The sequence below is a fragment of the Notolepis coatsorum genome, assembly GCF_963971535.1.
Source record: "Notolepis coatsorum genome assembly, chromosome: 11".
Classification (NCBI taxonomy): domain Eukaryota; kingdom Metazoa; phylum Chordata; class Actinopteri; order Aulopiformes; family Paralepididae; genus Notolepis; species Notolepis coatsorum.
In genome coordinates this window covers 50804544-50829758 of record NC_140175.1, presented here as the reverse complement: position 1 = coordinate 50829758, position 25215 = coordinate 50804544, and the positions used below count along the sequence as shown (strand labels likewise).

The window sequence follows — 25215 nt, the reverse complement described above, 5'->3', positions numbered from 1 at the left end:
CGATAATTCCCTGTGGCAGAACGGTGCCTTCTTTTTTTTCACTTTCAATGGAGTTTCCAATTAGCTGGATTCTATATGTGTAGCCTGTAGCTTGGAATACCTTTTGCAACGCCGAATTCACTATGCAGTAAAGGAATATATCATCAGCCAATGGACATATCGATCTACCAGATGGCGATCGATAACTGGGAAATCCTTTTGGGGATCCAACTGGCCCACGGTAAGATCTTTTTCACATAAATTACACGCTGATCAGGCCTTGCTTTGTTAGCAAACCAGCCGATCAGCGAATGTGGCTACTGAGGCTAACGCGGTTATTGGTCATCTAATCAGAAACAACGTCCCCTGCCCCCCCCGCCCCCCCCCCCCTTCATGCATTCATGGTGGACCATGAATACCGACAATATGCATTTTGCATTTTAGCTCCAGCTTCTGTAGTGCCGAAACGCTGTTCGATTTAATGTTATTAGCTTAGCGCCCTGTGTTGTGAAGGGCCAGATTAAAGCTGAGAATCTACATTTATTGTTTTATATACCTTGTATATTATTTATATATACACGTTATATCCCTTTAAGCCTGCGTTTCCATCCTAGTAATATTCACTTTCCTTTGGATAATGCCCCCTGACGGCGGCGCCAGGCAGTCTCGCACTCAGACAGGTTCAAGGGCGAGTCTGGGCAAGTCGGGACATGCCCTTGGCAGCGCATTGATTCCGGGCAAGTGGTTAGGTTTGGCACTAGAAAGCCACTTAAGTATATATACGGCGGCAGGTGCGAACAGTAGCTGTTCATCAAGTTCAGTGTGATTCTAATGTAGTGAGAAGCAGTTCGTCTAACAGAGCGTTGAGAACCACGTGCGAAGTGAATAGTAAAAGTGTCAGATTTAATGCAGTAACGTCAAGTTCGACTTAGCTTAATGTGAAGTAAAGAGTCGTTCATTTATTGTGTATCGTGCCAACAGCAGTTCGTTCGTGTGCAGCATTACCCAGCAGTTCGTTCGTTTAGCTAGTGGAACCTTAGCCAGTGTGCGTGGACTAAATACATTGGTGCCAGTACACGAGGAGGCTTAGTCGGAGAACCTACTGGACATGTGCATATTGGAACAGACGGCGGCGATTGCAGAACCAGTATTGGTTGGATTATGGTGATTGTGTAACATACTACCCTTGGAGAAGAGCATCGTTAATACCCACTGTCGTTTGGATTTAACCACCGCGAGGATCTACTTCGGGCTGGCTTCGTGGACCGAGGCTAGCTGGCTATCATCATTGCTATCGTGCAATTGGATTACAGTTATTGCTTTGTTGCTGAGCATTTGGATTACAAGGACTGGATTCTGTACGTGAACCCCCTTCTTCTTCAATTGAACAGACTGAGTATCCGAACATTCTTCTTCCCTCCAGAGCTTACATCTCTGGGAGGAAACCCCTTGTCTCCAGCGGTACCAGCGTTTCCCCCTATAATTGCCATCCTACGCCAGGCGGCGTTAGCCTAGTACCCCATCGTAGGAATTATTCTATTCTCACTGACTTTTGCTACTGACTGACTTATGCATATTCTTCGCCATACAAGCGCGACCCTAATTCTCATATCTGTACAATTTTCTGCATAATAATAAATACCCTCAATGATATTTCTTTGTCACCGTGCCGTGTTATTATGAGTGTCTGCCATAATTAGTTGTACTGTCTGGCAAGTAATACTAAGTACATAATTAGCAGTGGTTTAATCTATCACAATCTTTAATACAGTCAGGGTTTTGTAACCCCTCAGTTACACCCTGTATCTCGCCTTCCAGGAAATATATTAGTCGAAATCCCATATAACGCTTATATTCACGAGGCTATAAAATGAGAACGTATTGATGAAAAAAGTATTTCTTTAAGCCATTTTGAAGGGACGGTTTATGGTCTCAATTGACAATGAGAATGGACAGATAGCAATACTATAAAGCAGGGGTGGCCAACCAGTCAGAGACTAAGAGCCACAAAAATGACTGTGGTACCACTAAGAGCCACACCATATACCAGCGTTTCTCAACCTTTTTTTCAGTCACGGCACCCTTCATGTGTTTATAGGTCTCACCCTCTGGCCTCTGAAGTTGCTAATGTCTTTTTTATTTGGGCCTCACAGGGCCCAAATAAAAAGTACCCTGTGAGACCCACGGTTGCAAAATTACAAAATCACTTTTAGCCATTTAAAAAAAGAACGTTTATTTAATTTTTTTTAAAGGGGAACTATTTTACTATTTCTTTCACTATTTGGGCACTTTTACACAATTCCTGTGAGTCTATGGAACACCTAGGTTTTTTTTCAAAAAGAAAAAAGAAAAAATGCATTGTTTTGTATTTCTAATCAAGTACTCAAAAACCGCATTTTTCTACCTCAAGATCTTAAGCCGTTTTGAGGCTGGGCTCCAACCACTGTGTGGCCTGGTGCCAACTGCCACATCAACTACCACATTATTATGCAGCTGAGAAATCTCTTACATCACAGATATGCACATTTTCAGATGACTCAGTTCAGTGAGGGTGAATATTGTGAGAGAATTGGAAGAATGCGCCAATATGAGAATTAGAGACATAGATCCTATTAATATAAGTCCACATAGCTAAGAAACAATGGTAAACACTGAAAAAGGCCATTTATAAGATAGTTCCCCTTTAAGCACATGTATAGTCAATTGGTCCTGTTGTTCAGCATCACAATGCTATTTGATAGTAAATGTGTTTATATGTCCCACCCTCTGGCCTCTGAAGTTGCTAATGTCTTTTTAATTTGGGCCTCACAGGGTTAACCTCTTAAGCCCGAGATATACAGTAAAAGTGTATATTTTCAGCATTACGTTTGTTTACCAATTATTTTAACTGTTATTAGTGAAATATAAGATTATAGAAATCTCAGGGCATTTAGTCGGAAACCGGCGCATATTGACAGGAGGAAGTGGCACATCCAAAAGTGAGTGTAGTCTTTTGAAGGAAGAGACTCAGGGCTTTCAAATTTCGAAAAACTACCCTACCCAGCTCACACCAGCCCCTGTCAATCATCTGACTTCTGGATTTACTTTTTTATTTCTCTTATTTTTTGGGATTATCTCCCACAAACCTGAACGTTATTGCCATAAAACAGAACGCAGTTAGTTTCTCTACCTTTCTGTGAACATCTTGCAAAATAGAATTTATATTCTCCTTTGGTTCATTACAATTTACTCAAGCCTAGTAACAGACACACAATTTCTGACACTGATCCATATATGTCCCTAGATTCAGATACCAAGAACATGCAAATGGACAATTAAAAAAAAAATTGTAAATGTTTATTCGACGTCCTTATGGAATGAGTGACATAAAAAAAATAAAACATTTTAAAGTAAAAAATAAAAAAATAAATTTGTTTTATTTTTTTTGGATGGAAGAGCCGCACATTGACGGGCAAAGAGCCGCATGCGGCTCGCGAGCCGCGGGTTGGCCACCCCTGCTATAAAGTATAGATTTAGCTCTACAAACAGCCTCACATACAATGCAAGTCTGTTTTGAAATGCTGGCCGTTTAGCGTGAGATTAGACGGCCGCCAATGGCCGCGAATGTGTTAATGTGATACATCAGATATCACCATAGTCAGGTCTCCATGGGGTTCCACATTCAATCAATCTCAAAATTGTCAAATTTCACCATTAATTTGTATTGCCTGGTAGACAATTGAATGTGTGGAGCCATGTAGAAGGCAGCCTATGGTAAAACATGTATGCAGCAAATTAACGGTCAAGGTTCTTCCAGATGTGGTGTACATTTTGAACAAGGCCAACGAGGCTGACAACTTAGGCCCCGTTTAGACGGAAACGCTAGCAGGTGAATCCGCAAAAATATTTTTTCGGATGTGCCTTTCGTTTATACGGAAACGTCGTTTTTACGGGGTGAAACCGCAAAAAAGTGAGACTACCTTCCAGGGTGGAATTCCTAGAAACGCTAAACCTTTGCGCTCTCATCTAAACTGTCAAACCGCATAAAACGATGACGAAAGGGTTGTCACGGCTCTGGTCGCGCGTACTGCTTACATCACAGGCATGCGCCAGCGCCGCCAGTAGCCTAGAAGCGTAAACAAAGCATGTCTGATTCTATCCATGGCGATCACCTGAAGGCTACATTGGCAATACTTTTAACCCTTTCACTGCCACACGACAGAAGGTTAACCCTTTACTATCACACAACCGGCTGTCGTGTGGCAGTGAAAGGGTTAAATACACAAGAATCTGTCCTGCGGCGTGAGTGGACCCACTGTCTGTGAGTGACTCTGCTTTGGTCCAATCACATTCCCCATCCACAGTCTGCGAATCAGAGGCAGAGTAGGGCGGGTCTTCACAGCACGTCATGTGACATATGCGCCAATCGTGTGACAGCGGGGCTCCGTCGTTACAGCCTCGTCTGCACGGAGAATTCCACCCCAAAACGCTCGTCTAAACGCAAAATTAAAAGTGAAACCGCAAGATGACTTTTGCGGTTTCTGTTCAGACTTCCATCCCAAAACGCTCGTCTAAACGTAGCCTTAATGTGAAATATATGTCACTAGGTTTTCTTAATATAGTGTTTGGGCATTATTATTTTCACCCTTTGTGCATTGCTTAGCACCCATTAAGTACTATAGAACAGTGGTTCCCGGGCAACTAGGTGGTGCAGTGGACAAGGCGCTCAACTCCAATGCTGGAGACGCTGGGTTCGAGCCCAGCTCTCCACATTGCTTTCAGTTTGGCTGGTCGTTCGTACTAATACATTTGGCAGTATTAGGGGGTGGGAAACTGATGGGTGGGGATCGGACGTTGTGGACAGTGACTCCTACAGGTCGGTTGGTGCGCCTGCGCAGTAGAATCAGGAAGCGACGGGGGCGGCATCCCTCCAAAAGTGCAGACCCCTGACGCTGAAAGATGATGATGATGATTTAAAAAAAAAAAAAAAAAAAAAAAATTGTTTTGTTTGTTTTTAATGCAGTCAGGCCACTGAACGTTAGGTTATGACTATAACCAAGTTCTGTTAGTATAGCGACGCTCGGCGTCACTCTCTGCACTGTCCTCGCACACGTACTGAATAAAGACCACAATGTACCTTTAATCCCAATATTTGTCTGATCACACCCCTATCAGCTTACCCATATAAGCAGGGGTGGGGCCACCCACTCGCCTCCTTCCCAAGCTTTCACCACAAGGCGAGATCAAGGGCTGCAGCGGCGTCGGGACGCCGAGCGTCGCTATACTAACAGAACTTGGTTATAGTCATAACCTAACGTTCTGTATCGTATAGCTCTCGCTCGGCGTCACTCTCTGCACAAGGGAGGCCGAGCGAGAGCCATCGGCCGACAAATACACCCCGCTGAAAGCCCCCCACAACCATCAGAACAGGGAGGGCCGAGCCCTCTATTGGGGGCTTCACGGGAGGGCGACGGACCCGACCGTGTGAAGAGGCACTCAAGCAACTCAACGCACAGGGTGAGCAGCCGTGGCTTGACCCCACGACTACACACACGCACAACCCGCATGCCACCCGGGAACGAACGGAGGAAACAACCTCGTTACTGCCCCCAGAATCACGGGTTCAAGGGCAAACCCAAGGCCGTGGCAAGGCCGTAGCAGCGGAGCGCGAAGGAAGACCCAGACCCACCAAAGGGACTGGACCCCCTGGAACGGGGGCCCGGAGAAGTCCATGATGCCAGCATCAAGACCCCACCAGGTGGGCACTTAGTGACCCCGCCCCCCCACATCGCCAGCGTATTCGGACAAAGGCCCCTCAGCCGAGCGGGCCCTGTCCCCCCAATAGTACACCGCCTGGCACACTGACCCTGCAGAACAGGCAGTCAGCATGGCCGTAAGCACACAAAAAAGGTTAACCAACGGAAGCAGGCAGCGCACCGGGGAAAAACCAGGCAACAGGCTATTAACCCTAGCCTGGAGACTGCGGACGAGACAGGCGCCAGAGGGGACAGCTGAACACAGCCGCCCCGGCAGAAGGGGCGGAAGCTGGCGGTGTTGCATGACCAAGCCTCCATTTAAAAAAAACCCACCCAGAGGGGTTGAGGCAGAGAAGGCTGACACGATTGGCAGACGTCATGAACGTGCAGGGGCACCCTCAAACGGTGAACCCGGGAGTTGACACTGCTCCAACACACCAGGGAATCAACCACCTTGGTGTTACCCAATGCGGTGGTTGTTCCTATAACCCCTCAAGAAAAAACTCCAAAACACACCTGCGGGTATACACCGGCTATACCGCAGTACAAGTGTTTCAGTTTTTCAAAAAAGGGTTAACCCAGGCCTACGGGTCGACGAAACATTACTTCGGACCGGGCCCGGCGATACGAGAAGCACAGGGTCACCAGAGGAGGTCAAAGACCACCCCAACAGGCCCCTCTTCGCCATGCGTGAGAGAGGAGCGAAAAAGAATGGAGAACCAGCCCCTAAGCACACCGTACTTGGTATTCCCAGGCGGTCTCCCAACCAAGTACTAACCAGGACCAACCCGTGTAGCGGCCGAGATCTGACGAGATCGAGCGCGTACAGGTTGGCATGGCCGTAAGCCATTACGACAGTGCTGAGTAAAAAACGTACCCAACCAGGGTCTCCATAGTGCTTAACCCTGTGACACCCGGACCAACCTGGCATTTTTCCCCCTGAAAAAAGCCCAAGTCCCTCAGGGTACCAGAACAGCAGATCTGCATCCCCGGCGGACAACGGGTTCAACTGATCCGGACCAGCGTGACCAGAACCAGTCCCGTGCCCTAACCACGCCGACATGCCTACTCCAGGAGAAGGGGCAGATATGCGTGTTGATCTTAAACATGAAAAGAAGGCGCCACCCAGACGTTCGGGCGAACCGCGCCCGGTGGCCCACCCCCAGGGCGTGAGACCCCTCTACATATGTTCAGATCCATTCCGTCATCATCCCCCAGACATGAACGAGAATCCGTCGAAGACAAAAACCAGGTCGTTGAATTTGGTCGTCGGAAGAGGAAAAACCTCCATCCCAGTTGCTTTATAAAAACGCCGTTTTAACCTCAAGCAACCAAGGCGTGCCAGTCAGTCGCCTGTTTACAGAACACCCCGAGCTAGCACTATACGTGCGTCGGGACACACCCACATCAATGAACAGGCTATTTAGACCTGTCATTGAATCCCCAAGGCGCCATGGGGAACGACAAGAGGGGTGTGACACTTCCTAACTCCAACTCTTTTTAGTAGAAAAGAAGGAAGCACCAACAGTATGTATCCCAGTCTACACAGCCGGGGGTAAAACATTTTCACATTTTTACATCCCACCACCCTCCCATAGGAAGGAGACGGGAATCCCCAGAGAGACTTCCCACGCGAGCTGTACAGATTGAAAAGAATATATTGCACCTTGAGCCATGTAAAAAATTGGATTTAGGGCTCTCCGGGGAGGAGGCACTGAACCCATACACACTCAATAATCGAATTGAATCGAATACATACACAATAGAGTAGGACTCCTTCTTGAGGGTCCACTCACCTTGACAATCTGAGGAGGAGGCTCTGTACTCTGAAGGAGGCTCCCTCACATGGAAGGAGGAGTCCCAACTCACAGAAGGCCCGAATAGGAGCTTGGTGAGGAGGAGCCCTGACCACCCCCCGAAACAGATCCATCACATGGACCTGAACAGCACACGGAAGTCCTACCAACAGAGACGCGCACGGTGACGTACTCTATGGCGGGGGAATTTCTGCAGTGCACACGCCCAATATTCCAGGCCGTGGGACCATGAAACTCCCTTCCCCCCCCCCCCCCCCCCCTCACCCCGTAACGTGCGGGACCGCAACGTGACAGGAACCTTGAAGGACAGGGGGTGTACCCCTGACCAACAGAAAAAAGGGGGAGAGGAAAGGTTACCAGTTCACCCCTTTACGACCCCACACCCATGATACGATGTAATGACAAAAAAAGAGTATGACACAGTCATAGTCAGCTCTATGAAGCGTCTGACAGCTTCACACAGCGCATGAGCTAACCTGCTATCTGATTTTTACTAAGGAAAAAACACAGAATAGAGAGGGCTCTCTAAGAGCCCCGGTCCAAACTTACACATGTGCTTCTGTGGCCAGTCCAACCCAGTTGTAGGTCACATGACACACCAGGGTTCGAAATTAACGGGGGCTCGGGGCAAAATGCCCTTGAAAATGGACAAAATGCCCTCGAAAATCAGTTAAGGGGGGCAGAAAATGCCCCCGACAGTTTACTAATTATATATATAATTATATATATGATCTACAGTGCGAGCATTTCCCTTGTATTTGCCCCTAATAATATGTGTGTGTGCGCGACCCGGAAAAATCATTTACTCGAGACGAGTGACGATTACAAAACAGCTGCGTTGTTAATAGTCCCACATTACACAAGGCGCATAAACGTCCAATCACAGTAGTGCCCGAAAACAAAGTCACGGTACCGGCTTAGGCAAGTTATACATTCAGAATCAGACAACGAAGACAATATCGCCGTATTTTCTCGAAAATAGTGAGAGAGAAAATAAAGATATGATGTCAACGTATCCTTGCTTTCCAACTCTTCTTCTACCATCACATCACTTCAAGTGTGGGGATCTACCGAGGCACTTCCTTGTGGTGAAAGCGAGAAGGAGGCGAGTGGGTGGCCCCACCCCTGCTTATATGGGTAAGCTGATAGGGGTGTGGTCAGACAAATATTGGGATTAAAGGTACATTGTGGTCTTTATTCAGTGCGTGTGCACGTGTGCGAGGACAGTGCAGAGAGTGACGCCGAGCGAGAGCTATAAGATACAGAACTTAGGAGCAGACCAGGCCAGTGTTTCTAGTTGCAGCGGTGCAATAGTTAGATAACCTAGGTAGGGAACAACCAGGAGATCACTGCAACTCACACAAGTTGGAGAACTATCTCTCTCTTGCTCACACACACACAAAGGGAGCCGCATGTGATTGGTGGAGGCAGGACCCTTACAAAAAACTATAAATCCATCAAAATCAGTGTTGTTGCTAATCATTGACACATGCTAGCCTGTAATAATCCGCCCCAGAAAAATCTACTTTGCATTTGATATATTGCAAATATATGCCATCACACACACTGGCATTTAAAGGGTTAGAATTATCAAATGAATATGTGGTGTTATGATCATGGCTGAAGTTGAATAAAAGATTGTATTATTTTCAATCTGACATTACAAAAAAACAGAAAATCCAGTCAAAATCTATCAAAATCAGTGTTGTTGCTAATCATATTATGCTAGCCTGTTTTTTAACAATAATTTGTGATGCCATCACAAACACTGGCATTTAAAGGGTACAAATAAAAAAATTCCTGCACCAGAATGCAGGAAATGAAGTCTTTGTAACAAAAAGTCCCCAGACCCCCGCTTAAAAAGTGGCCTGACTGGGGCTATATTTCGCACTATATTTCCTGGCCTGAATGATTTCCCCAGTCCGGCCCTGGTTAAAAGCCTCCAATGCTTATTAGTGTGTGTGCGTTTGAACGGCATGTTTCAACCATACATATATATAATTTATTTTTTTATGTATATATTTTTTACCTCCTATAATAGTGGGGGTCGCGGCTCTCTGACACCGTTATTTCGGGGGTCGCGGCCTGAAAACTTTGGGAACCCCTGCTATAGAAGAAGCATTTATGTACATTTGACTTTAACCTTCCAGAATAAGTATAAAAATATAATTTAAACAAGATAGTTACACAAGCTTACCCATGTCTGACATTGGTCCTGTTGTCCATCCACAAAAAGACAGGAAAGAGAGAAACACACCAACATTAGTACCAATATCTGACCGTGAGTTTACCATAACTAAAGTAGTAGGTTACCATAACTAAAGTAGTAGGTTACCATAACTAAAATAGTAGGTTACCATAACTAAAATAGTAGGTTACCATAACTAAAATAGTAGGTTACCATAACTAAAATAGTAGGTTACCATAACTAAGGCAGTGGGTTACCATAACTAAAGTAGTAGTGTAACTGAGGGGTACAATTCCCTGACTGTATTACTAGATATGATACTTACTACCACTACCTTTGTACTTAATATTCGGCCACCCAGTACACGGCATAAATATATTATCATGAACACTCTCACGTAGATGAAACGGATCCAACACAAATGTACGAATTAGAAACAGGTCTTTATTTCCTACACAGCGATGGTGTGTAGAATAAGCACTTAGTCACTTAATTACATTTATGAATTGAAATAGTATGCACTTTTATGGCAAGGAGTATTCGTCGGTATATCAATAGAGAATGTCCAATCTCTGAAGGCGCAGGTGGTAAATATACGACCTGGAATAGTTAAGGAATAACAGCAATGATACTTTAATGATTATAGGCTGGATACACTAGAGGGGGTTAATCCGGTCGCTTGTAAGCCGACAGGAGTAGGAGGGGGGGGGGGGTAGAATCCAGCTGCCTCGTCCGGCCAAGGGTATCCCAGGTGAACCCACTGTAGTGCCGTTCAATGCGCCGGCGATCCTTGGACCACAGATGAAAGCAGGTGGACTCTTTGTGGGCCGGCTCTCTCCGGTCCACGGGGGAGAGACGTGAAGAGACCTCGTCTTGCAGAGCGTCTCCTCACCTTGCGTCCTCTCCAGGGGGGGGGGTTCCAACACACGGCAGTGTCGGGGGTCTTTATCCATGGAATAATCAAAGTATCCAAAGCATAATCCGTGCCTGGGAAGGCGGGCTGTCGTCGGTAGAATAATCCGGTATACAGGTCCACTCGCTCGTCGGCTCTGGGGCTCCTCGGGTGCAGCTTCACATAGGGTCAACCACCCTGGGTAAGCAGCCAGTTCTCTGCCCGAAACGATGGGGTACTGACTACGGTAGTATTCTCACCGCACGAAGCACTATATATTAACAGACTATTATTAGCTTAATAGACTACGTCCAACTCGACGATATAGTGCCAAATATGACTATTCAAATATTAATATACACGATGTCTCAATACCGATGGTAGGCGAACTTGGCCTTACTCCCACACGTGGCGTCGCGGGGAGGCTTTACGTCTGTGACTCTATTGGAGGGTAAGAAACTGGACTGAAAAGAAAGTCCTACTTTAGTAGCGCAGTATATATACGCACTATGAACAAATAGTCCCATTAGTGGTGCGGTAGCCAAATTCCTACGCGGAACTAGGACTTGTTCGTACATGTCGAGCGGTACGTTTGAACTGGGTCTGAGGGGTATGGCAGCCTGGCACCAAGGTCTCGACCAATAGTAGAATGGAGACTATTATGGGATGTTCAGTAGGCTAGAATGGATACCCAATGCATATTGTACAAGGAATATACAAGGGATATCAGGGAATATTAGAGAATATACAAATACAATTAAATATATATATATAAATAAATATATATATTCGGTTTAATCTGGCCCTTCACAACAGCCACCCCCTGAATAGGTCCCAGACCTAATCAGTTAAACAGAGACAGATTAATCGCGTTGTCTATTTACACATAAGGGTTTGCTGTAGGGGTCAGTCAACTTCACAAAGTCATAGGGTTGTAGGGTCATGGTCATCATCGATTGTGTCTGGGAGTCGAGGCAGTTCTATGAGCCTCGCCACGGGACGGGTGTAAGTGCGACCCTGGACGAGCACTTCAGCTGCTCGGACCTTGCCGTCGGCACCGGTGATCACTTTGCTTACGCGGCCGGCCGGCCACATAGCTCTGGGCAGTGATTGATCAATAATCATGACGACTGTTCCTTCTGTCAAATTGTCTCTCTCCTTTACCCACTTCTGGCGGGTCTGTAGAGACGGTAGGTAGTGCAGTAGGAAACTGTTCCAAAACTTGTCGGCTAATACTTGGCTGTACCTCCACATTCGTCGGCCGTTCGCTTCTTCAGGCCGGTACATTGTCTGTGGTAATGCAGGATCTAGCCGCCCCATCAGGAGTGTGTTGGGGGTAACTGGGTCGATATCCGCCACATCACTGGAGACATATCCGAGGGGCTTCGAGTTAAGTACTCCCTCAATCTCCGTGAGGACTGTCATTAGGACTTCTTCCGCCACAGTCTGGGCCCCAAGTACTGCGTACAGGGCTGTCTTTATGGAGCGCACTTCTCGTTCCCAAGTGCCACCGAAGTGGGGTGCGTTTGGGGGGTTGAATTGGAAATCAACCTGTGCTGGAGCGAGGTGGGTCTTAAGTTCTGGGCCCATAGCTTGGAAGCTCTCTCTCAGCTCTCTTTCGCCGCCTTTGAAGTTTGTCCCATGATCGGACAATAGGGTAGACGGTCTTCCCTTCCGTGATGTGAATCTACGGAAGGCCATAAGGAATGAGTCTGTGCTCATGGTCGGGAGAAGCTCGATGTGTATCGCTCTGGTGGTCATGCATTTGAATACAATACCCCACCGCTTCTCGGTTCCTCTTCCTTTCTTTATGTGCAGCGGGCCAAAGCAGTCCATACCCGTTGAGTGGAATGGCTTGTCACCGATTCGGAGGCGACATGGAGGAAGGTCAGCCATCCTTGGTATGCTGGGCTGCGCGCGCCACTTGCGGCAGTCTAGACATGTTCGTTGGAAGCGTCGTACCGCCTCTCTTCCTTGTAGGATCCAGTAACGACGTCTGATTTCCGCGAAGACTCTTTCTGCTCCTGCGTGATGTACATCCTCATCGTATTTCTTTATAATCAGCTCTGTGACCTTGTGTCGGCTGTTCAATACGATCGGGTATTTAATGTCATCCGGTAGATTGGGGGCTCTGCGTAGGCGACCACCCACTCTGATGAGGGTATGAGCGTCGCTCTCGGGGGCCAGGTGAATTAATCTGCTGTCGGAAGGGACGGGCTTTCCTCCCTGTAGACAGGCCAATTCATCGGGGAACGAGTCTCTCTGGGCTCGCTGCAGTAGAAGCAATTCTGCTTCCTCGTAGTTAGCTGCTGACATATCAGCGGGGGACTTGCACTCCGGGTGGTACCGCAGGAATGTTCTTTGTTGTGCACTCTCTATGGACGTGCAATCGTTTATGTTAGGGTCGGTGGAGGCTACGGTGCTCAATCCACAGAACACAGACTTCTTAATTTCCACCTCCTCTGGACTTGCTTCCCTCGGGATAGGCATGGGCCACTGTCCTTCCGGGAGTCTTAGGAATGCGGGGCCGTCACTGTAGACATTGCGACGGGTGAGGTCATCCAGGGGCATCCCCCGGGTGATGACGTCAGCTGGGTTCTGTTTTGTATCAACGTAGCGCCACTCTGTTTCTCCGGTTAACTCTTCGGTTAAGTCTTGAATCTCGGTGACTCTGACTCCCACGAAGACTTTGTACTTGCATGAGTCCGATTTGATCCAGGCGAGTACCGTCGTGGAATCTGACCACAGGATTGTTCTAGACACCGGTATGGTGAGCTCACGTTGGATGAGCGTGGCTAGGTGCGCTCCGGCTAGGGCTGCGCAGAGCTCTAGTGGGATAGATTGTTGCTTGCGTGGGGCTATTCTCGAGCGGGCGAGGACAAATGCTGTGTAGATCTCTCCCCCCTGGTCTTGGGCCCGCAAGTAGGCTACTGATCCGTATGCGACCTCTGAGGCGTCACTGAAGACGTGTAAGTCCATTTTACATGTCTCTGGCCTCACCGTGGGTGGGAAGTAGCTTCGGCGCATATTAACGCCTGGGAGTGAGTGGGCTCCATCTCCCACTCTCTCCAGGTGGATGCAAGGTGTGCGGGAATGGGGTCGTCCCAGCCCTGGTCCTTGTCCCACAATGCTCGTACAATCGTTTTTGCCCTGGTGGTGTACGGTAGAATACATCCTAGCGGGTCATATTGTCGGGCGAGTGTTGTGTACACACTCCGTCTGGTGGTCGGCGCCGCCGCCGGCCTTCCCTGCTCCGTAGTCAGGGGCTTGTGTCTGTAGTGAAGCGAATCTGTTTTGAATCGCCACACCAATCCCAGGGTCATCTCCTGGGCTTCTCCCGGGATTGTAGCCATCCAGGTCTCGCTGCTGGCTGCCTTGTCCTTGGAGGAGAGGCTGCGCAGTACTTGCGGATCGCTGCTGGCCCACTGCCTGAGATCAAAGCCGCCTTTGATCAATGAGGCGCGGAGTTTAATCAGGAGAGCCTCGGCTTCTTCCTGGGTTGAAAGGCTTTGTAGACAGTTGTCTACGTAGAAGCTGTTCTTTACGCTGTGTCGGACCTCTTCGTCCGCTGCTGGGTCCTCTGCTACATGTTTCTGTAGTGCAAATGTCGCACAGCAGGGGCTGCACGTCGTTCCGAAGGGGAGGACTTCCCATTGGTAGATGGCTGGGTGCTCATCTCCTGGCTTCTCTCTCCATAGGAACCGTAACAGGGGCTTGTCCGCCTCTACTAATCTCACCTGCAGGAACATTCCTTTAATGTCCCCGCTGATGGCCACCTTTTCCTGGCGGAAGCGGAGTAGAACGCAGAGTAGGGAGGGGCCGAGTGTGGGACCGGGCAGTAACTCTTTATTCAGATTTTGGGATCCGATCTGGTAGCTGCAGTTAAATACTATGCGGTCTTTACCGTTGTGATGGACCTTGTGGTGGGGCACGTACCACGATTCGGTGGTCTGGTCAGCCTCTTTAATGTCCATCTTTGTGACGTGTCCCGCTGTGATGAGCTTCTCAATCTCAGCGCGGTATACACTCTCTTGGGCGGGGTTCTTGGCTAAGCGCCGCTCCGTGTTCAGCAGGTACCGTTCTGTGGCGTCTGTCTTGGCGTGGAAAGTAGGCATTCCTTCTCGCCGCAGGAGTGGCGTGGCGTATCTCAACACGCCGTTGACCGGGACTCTCTTGGTCCCTGTCTCGAGGAGGTGAATGGCGTAAATGTCATCTTTAGAGCGAATGTCTTTCTTTCCGTTCTTAAAGGGCATTTGTTCCAGGGTCCATAGCCGCTCTACGTGTTGCAGGAGTGCGGTTTCTCCCTCTGTGACTCGGGAGTGGAGACATCTAGTGGCTGTACTTCGGTTGAGAGATTTGGCGAGCGGGCCTTGGAGAGTCCATCCCAAACGGGTCTCGACTGCTGCAGGGCAGCCTCGGGGTCCGGTATGAACCCGGTCTATCGGGACAATGAGGTCTGCATGGTCGGAGCCTATCAACAGGGTCGGCATAGCATTGTCTATGAGCGGGATCGGTAACTTGCGCAGATGTGCATATTTCTCCATCAGCTTGGCGACGGGGTATGTGTACCGCGACAGTCCTATTTCTTGGCTGGTGAAAGCGTCTGCAATCTGGTACCGTCGCTCAGGCTGGCCGCTTGCTGCGATAGAGAATGAGACATTCTCGCCCTTTATCGTCTTCAAATCTCGTCTTATTGTCCGAATTGTCATTTGGGTTTCGCTTCCCCGCAGCCCTAGCTGGGCCGCAGCGGAGGCGAGCAGCAGGGTCTTCTCTGACCCGTCATCGAGGACAGCGTAAGTGTCCAGGACTTTATTCTGGTAGCTTAGTGTCACACGCACTACTTTTAGGAGTACTCGGGCTCCACTGCTGCTGGCGGGATCGATGTACATGACGCTCGCTTTGCGGCTGGATGGTGCAGGTGAAGGGCGCCGTCTGTTACTGTCGTGAAGTATGTCCAGATGGGCTCCATCGCACTTGGTGCACCTTTTCTTTAAGCGGCATTCGGCTGCCATGTGTGAGCGCGCACAGCGAAAACAGCGCTTGTTGGACTTTATCCATTGACCTGCTTCCTCCGCGTTCAGCTTGGGGAAGGAGTCACATTGCGCTAGCCAGTGTTCTTTCTCACAGTAGGGGCACACTATCTTCCACTTCTCCGTTCTGGAGGGGGTACTGTGGCTCCTGCTGCTCGGTACTGACTCCGATTGGTGCATCACAGTCACCGATCTTCTTCCATCATTTAGTCGTCTGGTTCCTTCTCTGGAGCCAGGGGTGCTCCGTCCGAATGTATCTAGCCGTAGGCTGCTGACTTCTCTCGCCAGGAAGTCTGCTAGATCGAGGAGGTTCGGTTCGGGGCCATTCGGGTCTCTGTGGTCCCTCTGCCGCCTAAAGCGCTCCTGACGAGCGGGCGGCAGCTTCTCCAGAATCCTTTCCACATTTGAGTTGGCGTAAAGTTCATACTTCCCCTTCTCTCTTTGCGCTCCCAACATCCCTACCAGGGACTGCACTCTGATGGACAGGTCGTCCAGTGCTCGATTGTCTATTGCTGGGGGTAAGCGGTCGATGTGTCGGATCTCCTGGATCACGTAATCCCATATGCGCCCATACCTCTGGTCCAATGCTACCAGCGCTGCTGTGTATGGGGTGGTGGAAGTCGCGTAGGCGAGCGCTATATTATGTGCGCGGGGTACCTTTAAGTGCTGCAGTAGGATGGCGTATTTGTGGCGTTCATCCAATACATCCACCAACATGGTCTCCAGACACATGCGGAGTTCTGTATACTGGGCCCGGTTCTCTTGGGTGAAGTCGGGTACCATAGGCGTGCCAATGTATGACGCTGACTGTGGATACATCGGCGAGCGTTGGGGGAGAGGCCTCCTAGGCGAGTCTCCTCCCGCTCCTTGGTATGGGCTGGTACCGGCAGTGTACCATGGCCCGCTTGTCCAGGTGCTGTTCCTCGGTGCGGGTCGTGCGTCGTGCTCACCCGTGTATAGAGTCGGGGGTCTGTAGCGCAGCTCCGCGGGAGTATAGCCTGGGCTGTACCGGACCTCCTGGTCCGGTAGAGTACTGTGCTGTCTTCGGGCGTGGTTCTCCTCCTCTTCGTCTTCAGTTAGGTCATCCAGTGCTTGTAGTCTCTGGTTTAGCCTCTCCACAGGATATGCTGCTCCTTCCCGGTTGCTAGGTCTCGCTTGGACCGGTGGGGGGAGGTGGTATGTGGGGGGTATAGACCTCGTCTGTTGGTCAAGTTCAGGGTTGTTTACTCGGCTAGGGGATGCCGCCCTGGAGGTGTGTCTAGACGAGTTCCTGGAGCCTCTGGCGGAGGGAGAGGGTGTTGTCCGTCTGATCAGCTGTTCTATTAGTTGCGCTTGCTGTCTGTCGCGCTCTGCGTCCCGTTGAGCACCGGCTCGTTCTCGGGCCACATTCTCTTCCATCTGAATGCGTCTTATTTCTAGACGTATCTGCTCGTGTTCGCTTCGCTGCTGGATCTGCAGTCGGTCGCGTTCAGCAGCGGCGTTCAGGCTGATGAGGAAGGCCTGCTGTAGGGTCCTCTCTGCCTCGCTGGGAGAAGGCGGTTGTATAGGGGAGCCTTCCCTCGGGGTACTCCTTGCGGAGCCTTGGAGTTCTATCTCCACGGTGCTCTCCCCGTCTTCTTCCGTGCCGAGTTCTCTCTCGGTAGCGTTGTATTCCTCCCGGGACTCATCGGGGACTACTTCTTCAGTACTGGCGGGGTGTGAAGTCATGTCTGGTTCCCACTGGTCCCCACCGTGAACTTGGTCAGTTACATTAGAGCCCGTAGGGGCCTCTATGGTCGGGGTAGTCTGGGCGTTGGGGTTAGACATACTTTTACTTTCTAGTTTTACCGCGTTTACTGTTAGTAGAAGACTAGGTTGTTGACTGACAGCGTAAGCCTCTAAGTACTGAGGGAGCCGTCGTTCGCGCTGCGGGCGTTGGTTAGGAGGATCGTTTCGTGGAGTGTTCATCATAGGCCATTTCAATATTAATAACACTATATTAATATTACACTAATTACCATCGGGCTCGAAGGACCAATTGTAACTGAGGGGTACAATTCCCTGACTGTATTACTAGATATGATACTTACTACCACTACCTTTGTACTTAATATTCGGCCACCCAGTACACGGCATAAATATATTATCATGAACACTCTCACGTAGATGAAACGGATCCAACACAAATGTACGAATTAGAAACAGGTCTTTATTTCCTACACAGCGATGGTGTGTAGAATAAGCACTTAGTCACTTAATTACATTTATGAATTGAAATAGTATGCACTTTTATGGCAAGGAGTATTCGTCGGTATATCAATAGAGAATGTCCAATCTCTGAAGGCGCAGGTGGTAAATATACGACCTGGAATAGTTAAGGAATAACAGCAATGATACTTTAATGATTATAGGCTGGATACACTAGAGGGGGTTAATCCGGTCGCTTGTAAGCCGACAGGAGTAGGAGGGGGGGGGGGGGGGGTAGAATCCAGCTGCCTCGTCCGGCCAAGGGTATCCCAGGTGAACCCACTGTAGTGCCGTTCAATGCGCCGGCGATCCTTGGACCACAGATGAAAGCAGGTGGACTCTTTGTGGGCCGGCTCTCTCCGGTCCACGGGGGAGAGACGTGAAGAGACCTCGTCTTGCAGAGCGTCTCCTCACCTTGCGTCCTCTCCAGGGGGGGGGGGTTCCAACACACGGCAGTGTCGGGGGTCTTTATCCATGGAATAATCAAAGTATCCAAAGCATAATCCGTGCCTGGGAAGGCGGGCTGTCGTCGGTAGAATAATCCGGTATACAGGTCCACTCGCTCGTCGGCTCTGGGGCTCCTCGGGTGCAGCTTCACATAGGGTCAACCACCCTGGGTAAGCAGCCAGTTCTCTGCCCGAAACGATGGGGTACTGACTACGGTAGTATTCTCACCGCACGAAGCACTATATATTAACAGACTATTATTAGCTTAATAGACTACGTCCAACTCGACGATATAGTGCCAAATATGACTATTCAAATATTAATATACACGATGTCTCAATACCGATGGTAGGCGAACTTGGCCTTACTCCCACACGTGGCGTCGCGGGGAGGCTTTACGTCTGTGACTCTATTGGAGGGTAAGAAACTGGACTGAAAAGAAAGTCCTACTTTAGTAGCGCAGTATATATACGCACTATGAACAAATAGTCCCATTAGTGGTGCGGTAGCCAAATTCCTACGCGGAACTAGGACTTGTTCGTACATGTCGAGCGGTACGTTTGAACTGGGTCTGAGGGGTATGGCAGCCTGGCACCAAGGTCTCGACCAATAGTAGAATGGAGACTATTATGGGATGTTCAGTAGGCTAGAATGGATACCCAATGCATATTGTACAAGGAATATACAAGGGATATCAGGGAATATTAGAGAATATACAAATACAATTAAATATATATATATAAATAAATATATATATTCGGTTTAATCTGGCCCTTCACAACAAGTAGGTTACCATAACTAAAGTAGTAGGTTACCATAACTAAGGCAGTAGGTTACCATAACTAAGGCAGTGGGACTTTATCCAGACTCAGGTGCTCCTCTAGAGCCTTGTTTTCAATAAAAAGCACCAAGAAAATGTGTGGTTTCAACCTTAGAATCAGGGAGAAACTGAACTTAACTAGATAAACTCCAAAACCCACATTTTCCCCCACCCATGTAAAATGTGGTCTGAAAGCCACTGAACACCCAAGACCACAAAGGGTTGAAAAAAACAGAACCTTGTCTGAAATTTCTCTTTTTAAACCTGAACGCTAGAATTACTCTGAACCAAATCGTGAAGAGACATTGTGAAGGACTGTGGTCTATTGTTTGTGCTTAACTCAAGAGGTTTGAGTGAATGCTTGCAGCCAAACTCAAATACCCATAAAGCATTGAATTCGTTTGACTTTTGTGAATGTAGACTTGAGAGCATTTCACTTAAAACCCATATTTATTTAAAATAGAAACCTTTATGTAGTTGGCAGTAATGCGTTAGTACACCCCTCCCCTTTCCCCCCATTCTACTACAGTATAAAACACTGATCAAAACAATGTTTACACATAAAGTCTGCTGAATGTTCTTGTAATTATTCTCGTTAAACTTACCACCAGGCTTACTGAAGCCCCCTCCGTCTCCAGCGATGCTGGGGGAATAAGCGGAGATATGAAGACCATTTCCCTTTAAAAAAACAGCCACTTCTGTATCACATTGACAATATGAGAGGCTTGGGCACATTCCTGACTAGAGTTTAACTTTAAACCACTGAAAGAAATTCTACTACACGTGTATTTGAATGCAACATGAGTACACATAAAACTATGAAATCTTAAAAATAGAAGAGTGACTATGCCCTATACAGAGTTTGTGCTCTACGAATTCCCTTGCTGAACAGAATTCTTTATTAAAAAGGAACACGCAAATATTATGGGAAATGTGCTTAGTCTTCTCCAGAGTGAGAAGAAGATCGAAACCAAATGTCCTCTTTGTGCACAAATGAATGGAAGCAGATACAGACCACTTGCCGAGATTTTTTTGGCCCAAACCAAGGTAGCTGGTTTGTATCCGCTTCCATTCATTTGTGCAAAGCTAGGATCTAGAGAGGAAATTGGTATCCATGTCCTTGTCTGACTCTGGAGAAGATGGTAAGTGCATTTCCCATAATGTTGGCGTGATCCTTTAACTCAGTAATGATGGAATGTTTTAGAGGTAAATCCATGTCATGTAAAATAGAGTGGCTTTAGTCTTTATTGCCACTCAAACACGGGACAGGAAGTATCCAACCGTTTCAGAAGCAGTGCAAGGCCAGTGAGTTAGCAGGATATCAGAAGCATCTCTGCTGGCTTGAAATTACAACCAGACAAACACATTCGGCCTGTATCTGGATGGCTACTAGCCATCTTGACAGGTGCCCAACTTATTTTCAATCAGCGTTTTTGATCAACTACTTAGGCTGCAGAGGGAGTTAAATTGGCTGATTAGTTAGGTCTCGTTCTTATTTTTTCTCTCAGTTTAACTGGTGGCACGGTAGGGTTAAAGGCATTAGCATAATGTTTAAGACAAATTTTCATTGCTTTTGACTTTCAAATAAAAGATTTATTCTTCTGAGCTAAACCAAGATGTGTCGAAAATCAAAACGTCTGAACTCGTGTTGAATCTGCAAATCGTTACACTCTTAAGTATACGCTTGTAGAGGTTCACATGACAAAGGATGCACCAATACCTTCTTTTCACTGCCAACCGTGAAGTGTTTAACTTCTAATTATACCAACACTGCAAAAACTCCTTAACAAGTGATTTTATATTGTATTAAGTCTTGAAATCATATTTTCTTAAAACAAGTGAAATAATGTGCCACCAGGATGAGATAATTCCACTTGTTCCAAGACAAATTTGCTTGTTTCAAGGATTTTCTCAAAACGAGAAAGAAAATGAACTTGAAACAGAGTGAGTCAACGGACTCATTTCAAGATATTCTCACTTAGTTCAAGAGATTTCTTTAACCCGTTAAGCCCTATTTTCAGAAAATTTGCTTAAAAGTACATACCCAAGTAAATGGAAGATTGCTCCACTTCTACAAGGTCCATTTGCATGTTCTTGGTATCTAGGGATATCTATGGACCTCAGGGAATGTATTCCCCGTGTCAGAAATAGTGTGTCTGTTACTATGGTTGAGTAAATTGTAATGAACCAAAGGAGAATATAAATTATAATCTAAAAATCTAAACAAATGAACAAAGGGCAGATGATTTACAGGGGTTTTGTAGATACAGTACAGAATTTTGCCATCCGGACACATGCAATAATGAAATATGAATATAGAATATCAGGCGTATGAATTACTTTATTATGGCCAAGTCATACATCTATGGATCGGCCCAAATCTCCCCTTTCCAATGGCAGAGTTACATTTGGATTTAGTACCACCAGGCGCCCGGTAGAGAGCAGCAAAGACGGTGAATGAAATCTACAGTAAGTACAGTTACTTTTGTATAATGTCGATAGATCCACCATTTCTTCTACCAGATTGCGACAATTTTTTTTCCTAGACGTTCACAGAAAGGTAAAGAAACATTAACAATATATGTTGTATTTTATGGCAATAACGTTGAGGTTTGTTCACCCTTCACTATGCCACACTGCATCTGAAAGAGTTCTGTTACAATTGTTTTAGAATAGAATAGAAATACTTTATTCATCCCGAGGGAAATTTGGCACTACAAATCGCTCACAGTAAACATTTAGGGAGACAAAACAAGTCACGAATGGAGAATAAAATAAGCCTAAGAATAAAAAATACCCGGACCGGGATATACATTTCCTATGTTATGTTTATACATTCTAATATAAAATATACAGTAAAATCTACAGAAAGTGTAATATTGAACAGTGTTGTTATGTATACACATTCTTATCTAAAATATACAGTAAATTATACAGAAGTCTACAGTAAGTGTAATATTGAACAGTGTTGTTTTAAAAGTAAAAGTCCAGGAAGATGGTAACCGTCACCCTGTGCTGTGATGCATTGTAACGTCTGATGGCTGTCGGAATGAAGGACTTCCTGTGCCGTTCAGTGCTACATCTCGGGAGTCTTAGTCTGCCCCCGATACTTCCCGATTCTGCTGTACAGGCGCACCAACCGACCTGTAGGAGTCGCTGTCCACAACGTCCGATCCCCACCCACCGGCTTTCCCACCCCCTAATACTGCCAATTGTATTAGTATGAACGACCAGCCAAGCCGGAAGCAACACCGAGAGCTGGGCTCGAACCCAGCATCTCCTGCGTTAGTGGCGAGCGCCTTGCCCACTGCCCCATTTAGCCGCCCAAATCCAGATTAGATTCTAAATACACATTTAAAGTTCATTCAATTAGTTAGTGCCCTCGGCTCCCCAATCCAATAATAATAAACAGCATGAATTAATTAGGGATGGACTAGGTTATTCTAACACTCAAAGTGACGTAAGTATTTGATTATAGCCGATGGTTTTGGTAGTTCAGTTTACAGATTATTCAAACATTTTTTAAATAGAACATTCAAATACTCAAACGCCTATCCTAGAATGAATGAGTGGTTCATCAAGCTGTCACTCCAGTCATTAGCTGCATCATGTGTCTCAGAATGGTAAGAACCCACCTCCTCGGCTCATCATGCCCCCTCGGCTGTCTCCTCTCATGGGCATGCCTCCTCTCATCATCCCCATCACGGGTCTACGCCTCGCCATCGACACCTGCAACTTATTCCCCTGGAACTCCTTACCTGAACAACACAAACAAACACATTCTCTTTACCTGAACAACACAAAAACACATCCTCTTTACCTGAACAACACAAAAACAAACACATGATTTGATTTGATTTTTATTTAGTACATACAATTTATACAAAAGTATAAAAACAAGGGGTACAAGGATAACATGTGAAAGTCTGTCGACTTTGTTTCCAACATGGTCCCAACATACGTCACATCCCATTTGCGGAACACAAACAAACAAAATGAATCACATTTTTGCCTGAACAACACAAACGCCTGCTATTTACCTGAACAACACAAACAAACAAACGCATTCTATTTGCCTGAACAACACAAAAAAACAGGCACATCAAATGGAAAGTTTAACACAAGTCCACTGCTCACCCTCAAACCACTCTACAGCAGCCTTGGCACACGGAGGCTCCTCGTAGGACAGGGTGGCGTCTCCCTTTTGCTTCCCAGATTTTGTTGTGTAGATGTTGATGGCAGCAAGACCGGTGCGCTTGTTAATCTGGATCAGAACAGAATCAAACCGGTGTGATTGTTAATGTGGATCAGAACACAATCAGACCGGTGTGATTGACTAATGTGGATCAGAACAGTCAGACTGATGCACTTGTTAATCTGGATCAGAACAGAGTCAGACTGATGCACTTGTTAATCTGGATCAGAACAGAGTCAGACTGATGCACTTGTTAATCTGGATCAAAACAGAGTCAGACTGATGCACTTGTTAATCTGGATCAGAACAGTCAGACTGATGCACTTGTTAATCTGGATCAGAACAGAGTCAGACTGGTGTGCTAGTACATTTGTTGTAAATTTTAGTGTGCAGTCTCTCTCTGCCTTGCGTGGAACGTTTATAATTCAGAAGTATGATATTTAGACATGGTCCTCAAAATGAATGGAAGTAATGAGGAGCCTGACACACCTGGGTGGAGTTGACCGAGGATGACAGGGTCGTTAGCTTACTTGTAGATTACCTTAGCCCCTTTTGTGACTGTGATGCAAGCCTTGCTTGAATATGCAGTCACTGATTCGACGTAGTAGCCAGGTTAATGTGCACCATCAAGCACTGGTTAAAGACGAGCGGTGGGTCCAAAATATATCAGATATAAATTTCAAAGGTACTCACCGTTGCATTAGGGTTTCACACACACACGCGGCAGGGTTTGAAAGCTCGGCGTTGCTAATAAACATTTTAAAACATTTTTATAAACGAGTAAAAAAAATCACTGAGCTAGCCTTGGCTAAAATGGCTGCTTCCACATTTTGACGCAGGAGCGCTGTGATTGCTGGGCGCACCAGGCACGTGACAAAGCAGCCAGCAATCACAGCGCTCGCGTCAAAATGCGGAAGCAGCCATTTTAGCCAAGGCTAGCTCAGTGATTTTTTTACTCGTTTATAAAAATGATTTAAAATGTTTATTAGCAACGTCGAGCTTTCAAACCCCGCCGTGTGTGTGTGAAACCCTAATGCAACGGTGAGTACCTTTAACATTTATATCTGATATATTTTGGACCCACCGCTCGTCTTTAACCAGTGCTTGGTGCACATTAACCTGGCTACTACCGTTGAATTAGTGACTGCGTATTCAAGCAAGGCTTGCATCACAGTCACGAAAGGGGCTAAGATTACCTTAGATAGAGGTAATATTTTTGACTAAATATAAATATTTCTACTAGTGTGACATATCCCTTTAGGTTTTCTCAGTAGCTTGGTGTACATGATGCAGCTTGTACAAAAAGGCAAATATTTAATATTTATGGTTGATTGTGATGATTCATCTATATATTTTATGACACTTAACTCTCTCTGCCAACAGCGATTAAACTCGTTATTGGCCGCCAATCGTTGAGCGCCAACAACGAGTATACTCGTTATTTGATAGTTTTTTCTTTTATTCGATATTTCCATTCATTATCCATCCAGGGAGCCTGGTGTTATCATGGGGCTGAGTCTGAGGTCGCTTTCACATATAGTTTTGGTGGACTCAGTGCGGTTCTGGTGGTGAAGTTGCAACATTGTTGCATTCTTCATTTGGTTCGTCTGCGTTCACATTAGTGGTCTGCAAGGGCCTTGAAATAAAGCCCGAGCCCTGCCCGAGCCCTTGAACTTGAGGCCCTGCCCGAAAATAAGCCCGACTGTAAATAATATTTTAAGCCCTAGCCCGCTGAAAACCCGAAAAAAATTATTATTATTATTATTATTAAAATATAAATTTTTTTGTATTTGTTTTAAATATTCGAAACACGGTTTTATATGAACGTAATAAATAAACAAAACTAAGAAGCATATACATAGCCTGTTTCGCAATGCCGTCTCTCC

General features: G+C 46.8%; 1 protein-coding gene across 1 annotated transcript in view; it reads right to left on the bottom strand.

The window, feature by feature from the left end:
- Positions 1–25215, bottom strand: part of LOC311237293 (uncharacterized protein) — a 111658-nt gene that overhangs the window by 5782 nt on the left and 80661 nt on the right. The window contains exons 9-11 of the mRNA XM_084325100.1: positions 23272–23398; positions 22770–22892; positions 9729–9746 (exon numbers count right to left, since the gene is read on the bottom strand). Coding sequence (XP_084181226.1) covers positions 9729–9746; positions 22770–22892; positions 23272–23398 — 268 coding nt within the window. The remainder of the gene's footprint in view (positions 1–9728; positions 9747–22769; positions 22893–23271; positions 23399–25215) is intronic.